Source organism: Macaca nemestrina, chromosome 13 (assembly GCF_043159975.1).
Source record: "Macaca nemestrina isolate mMacNem1 chromosome 13, mMacNem.hap1, whole genome shotgun sequence".
Classification (NCBI taxonomy): domain Eukaryota; kingdom Metazoa; phylum Chordata; class Mammalia; order Primates; family Cercopithecidae; genus Macaca; species Macaca nemestrina.
The window spans coordinates 73,353,319-73,368,355 of record NC_092137.1 but is presented as its reverse complement, the minus strand read 5'-3'; the positions used below and the strand labels follow the sequence as shown (position 1 = coordinate 73,368,355).

The 15,037-nt window shown below is 44.9% G+C and overlaps 1 protein-coding gene across 9 annotated transcripts in view; it reads left to right on the top strand.

The window, feature by feature from the left end:
• Positions 1–15,037, top strand: part of LOC105465258 (sideroflexin 5) — a 130,872-nt gene that overhangs the window by 12,830 nt on the left and 103,005 nt on the right. For all 9 annotated transcript variants that reach the window (XR_011611900.1, XM_024787817.2, XM_071076909.1 and 6 more), the window contains exon 2: positions 1,883–1,951. Coding sequence is in view for 6 of the 9 variants with exons in the window: in XM_024787817.2 (XP_024643585.1) it covers positions 1,883–1,951 (69 nt within the window). In the remaining 3 variants the exon portion in view is untranslated. The remainder of the gene's footprint in view (positions 1–1,882; positions 1,952–15,037) is intronic.

Here is a 15,037-nt window from a genome sequence, read left to right as displayed (position 1 = left end):
CTGGTCCCTGTTAGTGGACCAGGATCTGGATGTCATTTGGTCTTTTTGCTTTTCACTTAGTATCTGTCTAGCTCTGTTTAGCCCCTTGTTTATTGAGTTGGAATCACACTGCTTATATGCATTTCATAAAATTTTAAGCATTATTCCATGTCATGAATGTTTGAAAACATAGTTTTAAAGGCTGCATAGTATTCAGTCATATGAATGGACCAGCATTTATTTAACCATCCACCTTTGTAAATAATGCAGCAGTGAATATCCTTGGTATGTACACCTGACCAGATCTTTGAACATCTTGGATTGTTTCCTTAGACTACATTCTCAGAGGTGAAATTTTGCCAGGACAGCATTGTGAGCCTCCCTTATGTATGTCTTTAATGGGGAAATGGTCCAGGCTGTGTGGATTATAAGAGGTTAGGCAGCTGTTCCTATTAGGAATGGACTGAAGGTTGATCTGGTTTGTGAGAGACAGCACCTGGGTAGGGGCGGCATTAGGGGTTAGAGGTTGCTTCATGTAGGGTGCCATGGTGGGAGAGAATTGGAGGTGGGATGAGAACTGGTGTGTGGGGACACTTTGAGGTGACCTGGAGCCTATTGTAGGGTCTTTATTGGGAAGGGAAAGGGACAGGAATTGACTGCAGGGTCTGGTGTCCTACTAAATAAGGGGAGGGAGTCCGGGCGTGGTGGCTCACGCCTGTAATCCCAGCACTTTGGGAGGCTGAGGCGGGTGGATCACAAGGTCAGGAGATCCAGACTATTCTGGCTAACAAGATGAAACCCTGTCTCTACCAAAAATACAAAAATTATCCAGGTGTGGTGGTGGGTACCTATAGTCCCAGCTACTCAGGAGGCTGAGGCAGGAGAATGGCATGAACCTGGGAGGCGGAGCTTGCAGTGAGCCGAGATTGCACCACTACACTCCAGCCTGGGCAACAGAGCGAGAATCTCCATCTCAAATAAATAAATAAATAAATAAATAAATAAATAAATAAAATAAATAAGGGGAGGGAATGTGGAGGCTTCTGTTTCCTCCACTGTGCAAAGGATGGTGGAGAGTTGTGGGGCTCCAGGGAGGAATTTGGGGCAGAGCCCAGAGTGTAGTGAGGCATGAACCCCCAGCGATTGCAGCTTCCCCTTCATCCCCAACCTTGGCACCCTCTGTCTTCCCCTTGAGCTTGGCTTTGCCCAGCTGGCTTAGTCCCCAGGGCAGAAGGCCCAGCAGCCGGGTTGCTTGGTTTCCTTTCATTGTGCTCTAATGCCTGTGGCGCTTAGCACAAAGCCCTCCTTCTCCACAGCCCCTGCTCTGGGGCAAGGTTGGGGGAGCTGCCTCTTGTCCTGCACCTCAGCAGCTACAGAGCTGTGGATGAAGGAGGGCCTGAGGATTGTGAGCTTGGTGCTTTCAGGTTTGAGCTGCACTTGGGAACCTCCCCCTGGAGGCAGAGCTGGACCTTGGGGAGGGACCCCTGTGAGGGGCAGGCAGGACGCTCTGTCACTTCAGGTCCTGAGCAAGACAGGGAGGCTGGGAGAGGGCTGGGGCCAGGCCTCACCTTCAGCCTACATGTCCAGGGATGCTTGGGAGCTTTTAATAGGCTCAGAATAGATCTCAGGGCATTGGGAGAGAGGGGGGGAAATGGGAGGCACCGGGAAGAGCAGATGGGCCCATCCTTGAGTATCTCAGTAGTCTCTCTGAGTTGACTTTGGAAAACTCTCAGCCTCAGGAAAGCTGTCCTTAGATTTCTGAGGCCTCATTGGCATTTATCACCCACATGGGGAGTCCTGGGGACCGGGGGACCCCAATCATAAAGGGTGGGGCTCCCCAGTGTCTGGAGAAGGGTGCACAGCGGCTGATCCATTCACTCTTCTCTCTCATCCCCTTCTTCAGACATCCTTCTATGGCCGCTTCAGGCACTTTTTGGATATCATCGACCCTCGCACACTCTTTGTCACTGAGGTAAGTCATGGCTGTCACCCTCAGTGGCCTTTTGGCCTTTGTACCTTGTCATTTCAGAATATGTGGGTCATTAAGGGAGGGTGAGGATGGGAAAGTGAAGAGAATAGGGGAGGTGGGAGGTGAGAGAGGAAGGTAACAAATTCTCTCTGCCTGTAGCTGTCTATTTATGTATCTATGTGTCTGTCCCTGAGTTCATACATTGTGCTGTATGCTTTTTACATTATGTCGTTTGGATCTCACAACACCCCTCCAAGATAGATATTATTGTTATTCTTTAAAACTTTAATGAAATTATCAAGTACATATATTATTTGCTCATTAGAAAAGTTCAAACAGTACAAGTATGTTTAAGTAGAAAAAAAAGTATCCTTTAATCATCCTCCCTACTTAGTTCCCTCCTCTCATAGGTAACAGCTGTTAATGGCTTTTAACATCAGGTTAATAAGGTATAATTTACCTTTAAAGGTGTGCAGTTCTTTGAGTTTTGACCGTCATATTCAGTCATGTATCCACCATCACAATTGTATTAGTCCGGTCTCACACTGCTATAAAGAAATTCCTGAGACTGGGTAATTAATAAAAGAAAGTGGTTTAATTGTCTCACAGTTCCTTATGGCTGGGGAGGCCTCAGGAAATGATCATGGTGGAAGGGGAAGCAGGCACCTTCTTCACAAGGTGGCAGGAGAGAGAGGAATGGAGGAGGAGCTTCTGAGCACTTATAAAACCATCAGATCTTATGCAAACTCACTATCATGAGAACACCATGAGGGAAACCATCCCCGTGATACAATCACTTCCCACCATGTCCCTCTCTCAACATGTGGGGATTATAGGGTTTACAATTTGAGATGAGGTTTGGGTGGGGACACAGAAGCAAACCTTATGGACAATCAAGATGTGAAGCATTTTCATCACCCTGACATGTTCCCTCATACCTCTTTATAATCAGTTCCTCCCTGTCTCCACCCCCTGTCAACCAATCATTTGCTTTCTGTTTCTATTGTTTTTCTGTTTCCAGAATGTCATATAAATGGAATCCTACAGTATGCAGCCTTTTGTATCTGGCTTCTTTCCCTTAACACAATGTTTTTGAGGCTGGGTGCAATGGCTCACACCTGTAATCTCATCACTTTGAGAGGCTGAGGCAGGAGGATTGCTGGAGCCCAGGAGTTCAAGACCAGCCTGGGCAACATAGTGAGACCTGTCTCTACAAAATTTAAAAAAATTAGCCGAGTGTGATGGTGTGTGCTTGTAGTCCCAGCTACTCAAGAGGCTCAGGTGGGAGGATCACTTGAGCCTGAGAGGTTGAGGCTGCAGTGAACCGTGATTATACCACTGCACTCCAGCCTGAGTAACAAAGTGAGACCCTATCTTTTAAAAAAAAAAAAAATGCTTTTGGGATTTATTTGTGTCATTGCATGTATTAGTAGTTAATCCCTTCTGACTGCTGAGTAGTGTCCCATTGAAAGGATGTTCCAGAATTTATCCATTCACTTGTTGATAAATACCTTGATTCTTTCCAGTTTTTTGGCTATTATGAATAAAACTATATGAACATTCTTTGTGTGGATGTATGCTTTCATTTCTCTTGAAGGAATAAGAATGGGAATGCTGGATCCTGTGGTAAGTGTGGTAAATGTATGTTTACTTTATCAGAAACTGCCAAACTGTTGTTCAAAGGGTTGTACAATTTATATCTCCATCAGCAAATGTATGAGAGTTCCAGTTGCTCCACTACCTCACCAACACTTGCTATTGTCAAATTTAAAAATCTTTTTTTATTTCAGCCATTCTAAGAAGTATGTCTTGACAGACTTTTTTTTTGAGACGAGTTTTGCTCTTGTTGCCCAGGTTGGAGTGCAATGGTGCGATCTTGGCTCACTGCAACCTCTGCCTCCCAGGTTCAAGCGATTCTCCTGCCCCAGCCTCCCCTGTAGCTGGGATTACAGGCGTGTGCCACCATGCCCAGCTAATTTTGTATTTTTAGTAGAGATGGGGTTTCTCCATGTTGGTCAGGCTGGTCTCGAACTCTCAACCTCAGGTGATCCACCCACCTTGGCCTCCCAAAGTGCTGGGATTACAGGTGTGAGTCACGGCGCCTGGACTTGAGAGATTTTTTTTTTTTTTTGAGACAGAGTCTCACTCTTGTCCCCCAGGCTGGAGTGCGGCACGATCTCAGCTCACTGCAACCTCCACCTCCCGGGCTCAAGCGATTCTCCTGCCTCAGCCTCCCAAGTAGCTGGGATTACAGGCACCCACCACTACACTGGGCTAATTTGACAGACGTTTTGTATATATTTACAAATGTATGTAGGAATACATGTACATATAAAATGTCAAATTTTGTTTTGTTTTGTTTTGTTTGAGACAGGGTCTTGCTCTGTCGCCCAGGCTGGAGTGCAGTGGCATGTTCTCAGCTCACTGCAACCTCCACCTCCCTGGTTCAAGTGATTCTCGTGACTCAGCCTCCCGAGTAGCTGGGATTACAGGCATGCACCACCATATGCGGCTAATTTTTGTATTTTAGTAGCAACTGGGTTTTGCCATGTTGGCCAGGCTGGTCTCAAACTCCTGGCCTCAAGAAATCCACCCCATCAGCCTACTAAATTGCTGGGATTATAGGTGTGAGTCACCATGCCTGGCCTAAAATGTCAAATATTTATTAAGTACTATGAACAAGGCAATTTGTAAGCATTTTACATGCATTAACTTATCAGATTAACTCAAAGCAGCCCTAAGATGTGGATGCTATTATAAGTTCCAGTTTACAGATGAAGAAAAAGACAGACTGGAAGTTAAGCCTCATGCAAATGGTGCTGGCAAGTGATGGAGCCAGGGTATGAACCCGGGTACACTTGTCTCCAGACCCTTATACTCACCCCATTTGCATTCCTGTTCAAATAACTTGAGTTTAGGGAACTTGCCCAAGATTACATGGCAGAAGGCCTGAGCATTGGCCCTGGCCCTCATGTGGGCAGCACTTCACTGCACATCTTCTCTGTGCTGACATTGGCTTACTTTAAGCCCTGGAGTTGACCAGCTCTGGGAGAGAAAAGACATGATAGAAGGAGCACAAGGCTTGCTGGGCACCAGGGCCTAGAACCATCGCCCCTCATGTCCAGGGGAGCAGCCCAGTAATATGAAATGTGGGAATTACCCTGACAGGTGGTTTCCTACTGCATCTCAGAAGGACAAAGGGCATAGGTATTTTATTAGCTGACCTGGGCTCTGTCTGGATTCTCCTAAGAAGTGATCAAGGAATAATCAGTGCAATTACATAAAAAGTTGGAAGAGCACAAAACTAGAGAAACTACTTATCTAGCCCACCTAATGTATGATTCTAGAAAGTTCTAGAACTGTGCAAAACAAGACACATTTGCAGTCCTAAAATCTGAACAGAAATGCCATGTATTTGGTGGAGGAGTCAGCCGAGATGTAAAGGATAGACATGCTAATGGTAGACTTCAAGGCACATTGAGACATGGTAGAGGGAGACGGGGGAAGCAGGGAAGTATTTCATTGCTTCCCAGGTTACCATGAAGAGGCAGGGGTTTTGGTGATGGATGAGCAGCTACAGGATGGCATGCTACCTGTGCCAGGAGGGCCCCCCGTCCCTTTTCCCAGTCCCTCCTCCTCCCATTCTCAGACCATTTCATTTCACTACTCTTCTCCTTGTACTGCAATTTTATTCTTCAACTCTTGCATTTTGAAAGACCCCAACATTCTTTTACATCACTAAATCATTTTTGACCCGTTTTTCCTCTGAGTAAATTTTTAAAATTTCGTACCTGAAAAAAAACTATTAAATGTCAAAGCAACTTAAATATTTACTGACTAGAAAATAATGAAGGCAACTCCAATTTTAGAATATTTTTCAAATTTCAATGTTCCTTTACCTCATCAGAGATTCAGATAGACTTTTTAGAAAGATCTGCACCTCTCCTCCGCACTGTATCCCCGTTAGGGATTGTTTCCAGGCTATGTACTGGCCTTTTTAAAAGCTTCTGCCAACAGAAGATCTTCTAGCCTTAAAAAGTCTGGAAGGGCCCTGAATGGGACCTCTAGGCTAGCAAGATAGTGGCCACACCCCTCATTGGCTCTAGCCTAGGCAGGTTGTTTAGCGAGGTCATCTCCATCAATGCAATGGGAAATTAGAGGCCTCTGAGTCCCTCCCATGAGTTGTGGGGCACTGGGAGGGCCAGGTTCCCCCTCAATGCTGGAGTCAGTCCACAGACCATGGCTTATAAATACAGTTTTCCTCCCAGGGCCCTTGGCTGGTGCCCTGGGAGGGAATGTGGGGTGGTTGCTGCTTAGCTGGAGGAAATTTGGATGAGCCCATTTGTCTGTGATGATGGGAGAGCAGTAGAGGTCATGAGGACTTGAGGAGGTGGCTCTGGAAGCTGGAGGGTCCAGAAGTAGAAAGATCCTAGGTAGCTTGAGCCATCTGGTGACCTGGTTCTGAGGGACGTTAGCTGAACCAATGGAGAAACTCCTCTTGAGGGAATTTTGCAGGTACTTCTTTGTAGTTTATAACTGACCATGCTCTAAAAAGATCCCAACCCTTGTATGTGTAATAAGGCAGAGGAAATTTTATTCACTGTAATTTTTCTTAGGAAGAAGGCTGTCTTTGCTCTAAGAATGCCTAACAAACCTTCAGGGGAGGAGGTTGCTCTGCTTCACAGAGGAGAAGAATGGTGCATTTTGATCCTAAATGGAGAAAGGAGAGGGAAGGAAGAGGAGGAAAAAAACAGTGGGAAGGAGACCATAATACTGGGATGAGCTGAAAGACCAATAAAGAGATGCCGCAGTGAGGTGTGGCTGGGGGCTCTTTTGAGATGAGTGATGCTGACTGTGTTTGTGAGAACTGTGAATCTGCACTGTTACTCCTTCTACCATAATTCCTGGGAAGCTGTCAGCAAAATATGCCTGGTTTGTGAAATCTCTGCAAGGGATTATTTGGGGGATTTTTTTTTTTTTTTTTTTTTTGAGGCAGAGTCTCACTCTGTTGCCCAGGCTGGAGTGCAATGGCATCTTGGCTCACTGCAGCCTCTGCCTCCTGGGCTCAAGCACTTCTCATGCTTCAGCCTCCTGAGTAGCTGGGACTACAAGTGCATGCCACCACGCTTGGATAATTTCTGTATTTTTGTAGAGACGGGGTTTTGCCTTTGGCCAGGCTGGTCTTGAACTCCTGACCTCAAGTGATTCACCCGCCTTGGCCTCCCAGAGTGCTGGGATTAACAGGGATGAGCCACAGTCCTTGGCTATTTGGGGGAATCTTGAAGGGCTGTGAGTCTCCTTGCCAGGGTGCAGTGTGTGCAGAATTATTTTCAATGAAGGAAACCACTGGGAGCTTGCAGAAGCAAAAGGGAGAAATCTTTGGCTTTCTCTGTAGGCCAGGGAATTAGATCTAGATCTCTTAAGGGCAAGGCTGTATGACATCTGAATTATGGACCAAAGATGGAAGGCATTTGCTATCCTGAATTCAATAATTACTTAAGGAAAGGAATGGCTGACAGATTATCATCATGAAGGGCATAGAAAACTAACTGAAATAGTATGAATAACAACAATTGAATACTAGAACTCCTGTCATAATCTGAAACTATTTGGGGTGTATTACAGGATAGAATAAATAATTATACTGATGTGGAGAACCAGTATTTTCACTGTGGGAGATCAGAGATACAAATATAGAGTAGGGGAAAAGACAGAACTATGTGATGTTGTATTTTAATTGGAGGTACCAATATGCACTCATCACACACACATACGCACACACATACACTCTCTCTCTCTCTCAATATTTTCTAATTTTCTGGCTCTGTTTTCTGAAAGGGCCTAGAACTTATGACACCACAGTAACTATGAACACACTTAGCACTCAGATCTTGGTTTCTGCATACCACTACCCACAAAAAGGAATGAGGGCTTCTTAAATAAATGGTGGATTCCAGGTCCGAGGCTGCAAGTGTTGCTACAGAAAGCAAGGAAGTGCTCAAAGAATGATGGAGACACAGGAACTGGCTTAAAAGGAAATCCATTGGCTGCATTTGGGCAATTTGAGCGTTAAGAAAAACAGCAATGGATTGTAACACATTAAATTAAAAAAAAAAAATCTGTGAGTTCATAAGCTATGGTTTGAATGTGTCCACTCCATACTTAATGGTGAATGTGATAGTATTAAGAGGGGGGGCTTTTACGCAACGGTTAGGCTATGACTGGGATTAAGACCTTTATAAAAAAGGCTTCCCACAGCTGCTAGGGTCTCTTGCCCTTCTGCCTTCTTCTCTGTGAAGACATAATATTTCTCCCCTCTGAAGGATACAGACCTCACCAGACACTGAATGCTCGTTCTTTGATCTTGGACTTCCAGCCTCCAGAGCTGTGAGAAATACATTTCTGTTCTTTATAAATTACCCGCCTGTGGTATTCTGTTATAGCAGCACAGACGGACTACAACAGAAATTGATACCACAGAAGTGGGGTGTTGCTATAACAAATAACTAAAAATGTGGAAGCAGCTCTGGAGCTTGGTAAAGGGTAGAGGCTGGAATGGTTTTGAAATGAGTGCTGGAAGGCTGGGGGTGGTGGCTCACGCCTGTAATCCCAGCACTTTGGGAGGCCGAGGCAGGTGGATCACAGGGTCAGGAGTTCAAGACCAGCCTGGCCAAGATGGTGAAACCCCGTCTCTACTAAAAATACAAAAATTAGCCTGGCGTGGTGGCGGGCATCTGTAATCCCAGCTACTCGGGAGGCTGAGGCAGAGAGTTGCTTGAACCCGGGAGGCATAGGTTGCAGTGAGCCAAGATTGCACCACTGCACTCCAGCCTGGGCAGCAGAGCAAGACTCCATCTCAAAAAAAAAAAAAAATCAAAATCAAAAGTGCTGGAAAAAGTCTCATTGCCATGAACAGAGCATTAAAGGCGATTCAGGTGAGGGCTAAGAAGAGAAGAGCCGTAGGGAAAGCCTCCTTCCTTTTAGAAGTAACTTACGGGATAGTGACAGTGAAGACCCTTCTGATAAGGCGTGAGACAGAAATGAGGAACAAGATATTGGAAATGGGGGAAAGGCCATTCTTACTACGGTGACAAAGAACTTGGCTAAATTATGCCTATGTCCGAGGACTTCGTGGAAGGCAGGACTTGAGAGCAATGAACTAGGATATATGGCAGAAGAAATCTCTAAGCAGCAAAGCATTCAGGGTGCTTCATGGCTTCTCTTAACTGCTTATAGTAAAATGTAAGAAGAGCGAAACAATTCAAAGATAGAATTTATAATGAAAAGGGAAGCAGAACGTACATATTTGGAAAATTCTCAGTCTGGCCATGTAAAGAATAAAAAATTATGTTTAGGAGAAAAAACCAGCGGTGTGGCCAAGTGACCATTTGATAAGGAGATTAGTATGGCTAGAAGGAAGCCAGGTGCTATTCACTAAGACAATGGGAGAATGACCCCCAAAGGCATTTCAGATCTTTGAGGTTGCCACATCCATCACAGACCCAGAGTGCCAAGGCCTTAGGGGCAGAAGTTTCTAAGGAGGGGTGCAGAGTGTCTATGGGACTTGAGGGCTCACTGCCCCTTGTCTCTGCCCACTGTATTCTGGCACATTGCTTCTCAGCCACCCCAGCTGTGGCTCAGGCAGACCCAGGTGCAACTTGGGCCACTGCTCCAGAGGGCACAAGCGTAAGCCTTGGCAGCGTCCATGTGGTGCTAACTCTGCAGGTGTGTGTGTGAGCTGTGGCTGCGGCGCTACCTCCACCCAGATTTCAAAGGATGTTGCAGACAGCCTTGAGGCCCAGGCAGAGAGTTGCGCAGGGGTGGAGCCACTGCAGTTTCCACTGGGGCAATGCTTAGTGGCATTGTGGGGATAGGGCTGTCTCTGCAACCCCGGAGCAATAGAGCCACCAGCATGCAGCACCAGCCTGGGAAAGCCGCAGGAATGCAACCTCAGTGTGTGAGAGCTGAAGCGTGGCTGTCTGGCAAAACCATGGGGTTGGGGCTGTCCAAGGCCTTGGGGGCCCAACTCCTGCCCCAGTGTGTCTGGTAAGGCAGGACTTGGAATCAAAGATGATTTTCAAGATCGAATGTTGTGTGCCCTGTTGGATTTTAGATTTACCGAGGACCTGGTAGTCCTTTTTATTTTTATTTTCATATTTCTCCCTTTTGGAAGATAAATATTCGTCTTGTACCTGTCCCACCATTGTACTTTGGAAGCATGTACCTTGTTTGAGTCTACAGGCTCACAGCTGGAGGGAAATTGGCCTCAGGATGAAGCACACCTTTGGGTCTCATCCATATCTAATTTAGAAGATTCTAGAAGAGACTCTGGACTTTAGACTTTCGAGTTGCTGCTGGAATGACTGACTTTTGAGGCTACTGAGATGGAATGAATATATGTGAGAAGGACATAAATTTTGTGGGGGCACGGTAAGATGCTATGGCTGAAATATGTCCCATACAAAATTCAAGTGTTGAAACTTAATGCCAAATGTGATAGTATTAAGAGGTGGGATCTTTAAGAGGCAATTAGGCCATGAGGGTCCCTCCCTCATGAATGGAATTAAAAGAGGCCTGGCCAGGTGTGGTGGCTTACAGCTGTAATCCCAACACTTTGGGAGGCCAAGGCTCAAGAATCACTTGAGTGCAGGAGTTTGAGCTAAATTTTTTGAAAAATTAGCTGGGTGTGGTGGCATGCACCCGTAGTCCCAGCTACTGAAATCGGTGGAGCCTGGAAAGTTGAAGTTGCAGTGAACTGTGATCACACCACTGCACTCCAGTCTGGGTGACAGAGCAAGATCCTGTCTCAAAAAATAAAAGAGGCTTCACACAGGATTTGGCCCTCTTGCTGTTCTGTCATGATGAGGAACAGCCTTCCTCCCTTAAGAAAAATGCTGCCCTCACCAGATACCAAATGCTGGTTCTTGGTCTTGGACTTCCAGCTTCCAGAACTGTGAGAAATAAATTTCTGTTCTTTATAAATTATCTAGTCTGTGGCATTCTGTTATAGCAGCACAGATAGTCTAAGATAACATAGTAAAACTAAAAATGTGGATGAGGAAACTCTTCTTTTTACCTTTAGTAACTCTCAGTGAAGTAACTGATTCTGTCCCAGATCATTAATAAATACTATTTCCAAAGAGTAAAATGTTATTGGGAAACCAAATGCTCATTTGCTTTCAAAGTATCACCCTGCGGATTACTTAGCAATTACAAAGGAGAAAGGGTACCTTTATAATGGAGAACCTTAAAATGTCTTTCATTCAGAAATCTTGCTTCCACAAATTTATCCAAAGGAATTAAGTACAGTGAGATTTATATACAAGGATATTAATTGCAATGTTATTTATAATGGTGGACACCTTTTAGCAAGATGACCAAACTTAGCATCCCTAACAATTGAAAACAAACTGACGTTGTGTGTTTCCTGATGTGATGTGATTCTGGTAGTAATTCCTAAATACTGGAAGACATAGAAAAGTCTAAAGAAAACAAAAAACTGTTTATCATCCAACCTGCTGGAAATAATCAACATTAACATTTTGGTGCATGTATATGTACAATATTGGGATGACTGGCCGGGTGCAGTGGCTCACACCTATAATCCCAGTACTTTGGAAGGCTGAAGCAGCTGGATCACCTGAGGTCAGGAGTTTGAGATCAGCCTGGGCAACATGGTGAAACCCTCTCTCTACTAAAAATACAAAAATTAGCTGGGTGTGTTGGCACATGCCTGTAATCCCAGCTACTCAGGAGGCTGAGGCACGAGAATTTTGAACCTGGGAGGTGGAGGTTGCAGGGAGCTGAGATCACATCACTGCACTCCAGCCTGGGTGACAGACACTCTGTCTCAAAAACAAAAAAACCAAAATAGATATGACTGATATAATATGTATATATCTATATCTCTATATAAATATAGGGAATCATATGCACATATGCATGATATGTGTACATACATGATACATAGATGTCATACGTGATTATATAGCAATGGATATCCATGGTATGCATGATACCTAGAGTATATACTTTTATCTATGAATATATGAGCATTTTTTCATGTCATGAAATGTTTCAAAATGTGTTTAACTGCATAATAATTCATCACATGGCTATTGTATAACTTAATTATTTACTCTTGTTGACCATTTAGGTGGTTTCAAGTCTTTTTCATAAATAATATTGCAGTAAATATCCTCATACAAAAATCTCACTGTACTTCCTTTAATTCCTTTGGATAAATTTCTAGAAGTGGAATATCCAGATGAAAGACTTTAGATAAATATTTCCAAATTTACTATATTAGTTTGTTCTCATGCTGCTAATAGAGACATACTCTTGAGTCTAGGTAATTATAAAGGAAAGAGGTTTAATGAACACATAGTTCCACATGGCTGGGGAGGCCTCACAGTCATGGTGGAAGGTGAAGGAGGAGCAAAGTCACGTCTTACATGGCGGCAGGCAAGAGAGCTTGTGCAGGGGGACTCTCATTTATAAAACCATCAGATCTTGTGAGACTTATTCACTACCATGAGAACAGTATGGGGGAAATTGCCCCATAATTCAATTATTTCCACCTGGCCCTGCCCTTGACATGGGGGGATTATTATAATTTAGGGTGAGATTTTGGTGGAGACACAGCCAAACCATATCATTGTCCTGCAAATTATACCAACCTGTACCAAGATTTTATATACATATGTATATATGTATACACATACACACACACACACATATATATCTATATATATATTTTTTGAGATAGAGTCTCGCTGTGTCGCCTAGGCCGGAGTGCAGTTGTGTAATCTTGGCTCACTGCATCCTCCGCCTCCCAGGTTCTAGCAATTCTCTGCCTCAGCCTCCTGAGTAGCTGGGATTACAGGTGCCTGCCACCACATCTGGCTAATTTTTGTATTTTTAGCAGAGATGGAGTTTCACCATCTTGGCCAGGCTAGTCTTGAACTCCTGACCTGGTGATCCATCCGCCTTGGTCTTCCAAAGTGTTGCGATTACAGGCGTGAGTCACGCCTGTCCCAAGATTTTATATTTATACTCCCAGTAGCAGCAAGTGAGGATGTACATTTAAATGAATTGTAGAAAAAAAAAAAAAAAGGAAAAAATAACCAAACAGAAAAAAGAAAAAATGTAGTTTAGACAGCGGTGGTTAGTGTAACTTTAAAATCTTTAAAGGAATTTTTAAATTTAAAACATCCCCATACCCTTATATTGTCAGTACCCTTATATACTTTAAGTTCTTGTCCATCTGCATACATTTTGGCAATTGTGACATTGAACATAAACTTTTTTTATTCTTTTCATTTCGAAGTCTTTATAACTTTAAAAATAATTTTTGGGGTGCAGTGGCAGTGATCATGGTTCACTGCAGCCTTAGCCTCCCAGGCTTGAGATCCTCCCACCTCAGCCTTACAAGTAGCTGGGACTATACCAAGTCTTTATTATTTTTAAAAATCAAGTTTTGTGGCATAAATAACCATCCTATTAAACCATTAGACTTATTGGTGTAACAGATAGGTTGTTTCCTATCTTCCTGGACAAAATAGTCTTAGACATATTATCTTTTTTTTTTTTTTTCCCCAAGACGGAGTCTCGCTCTATTGCCCAGGCTGGAGTGCAGTGGCATGATCTCGGTTCACTGTAGCCTCCACCTCCCAGGTTCAAGCGACTCTCCTGCCTGAGCCTCCCGAGCAGCTGGGACTACAGGTGTGTGCCACCATGCCCAGCTTATTTTTGTATTTTTAGTAGAGATGAGGTTTCACCATGTTGGCCAGGCTGGTCTCGAACTCCTGACCTCAAGTGATCTGCCTGCCTCAACTTCCCAAAGTGCTCGGATTACAGGCATGAGCCACTGCACCCAGCCAACATATCACTTAGTTTTTGCTAAGTTTGCGTTTTAGAGTAAATTCCAAGAGTTGGGTAGCCAGGCTGGAAGCCATGGTTGTTTTTAAAGTTCTTGGAATAGGTGGATCAGTTTCTTTCCTGTCATGCTGCTGGAACTGCATCAGTTCACCTCACTCAGCCTCCTAAGGTGACTAGAGGTCAGGACAGGGAAAGCCACATGTCCCTGGTTCCCCTTCTTTGGGCCTCTCATAGGGTGGGTTCCTGGCTGATGGGAGCCAAGGACCCATCGCAGCACAGACAGCTAGAACTCTGGGAGTTCCAGGAGTGCTGGGTGGGAACATGGAGTTGGGGATGGCTGAGGGAAGACAAGAGGAAGGCTTGGGACTTTGCCTGCATGTAACCATTACCTTTGGCCTCCAGGACCCACTGCTTGGAGGTGACTCTAGTAATGGTCAAGCCGTGGTAAGGATGCATGGCCCTGCCCTCAGCAGTGCAAGATTGGCCTGGTGAGAACAGTCAGCTACTGAACCATCAAGACATGGTGGAACATAACCTCCCTGCCATCCTGCATGCCCCACTGCCAGTTCATCCCTCCCCACCCCCACCACAGTCTTTTAGTTCTATAACCATTGGAGCTCCCAAACTCTCTGCTTTGCCTGAAATGGCCCATGTTTCAGCTGTACCTGCTTCCTCTAAGCATGTTTGTTTTTTCTGTGTTAGGCTGGACTCAGCTTTGAGAGTAAAAGAGGCCATTTCTTTTTTTGCTTGGGGTGCCCTGCCTCAGAGGCCATCAGTTCTAGGGGGCTTTGGGCATTGCTGAGGTTTCTTTGGGAGATGGTTGCTGGCATGAGTACAGCAGGTTCTTCTGTGTGGATGTCTCATGGAAATGGCTCGGAACTAGAGTTGAGGTTTCCTGGGATTTCTAGGTGTCACTTACCCACTCTGTGATCTTGGGCAAGGAAGTACCCTTCCCTCTTGGCCCCAGTTTTCTCGGAGAGGGGATGGTCCCCATGTTTCTAGGGTGTGCACATACAGAGGGGTAATCTTATCCACATGCCATGTGAACAGGGCATGGTCTCTCCAAGAAAAGATGAGTTTTGCTTCCGATGACTCTTCCTCAGCTTTCCTTTTTGTGCCTCTTTTCTTCCTTGTCCCTCTGTCCCCATTCCCCTCCATTGGGGTATCCTGCCCTCTTCCCACCCTTTCCCCTCAGGCGGGGCCTTGAGG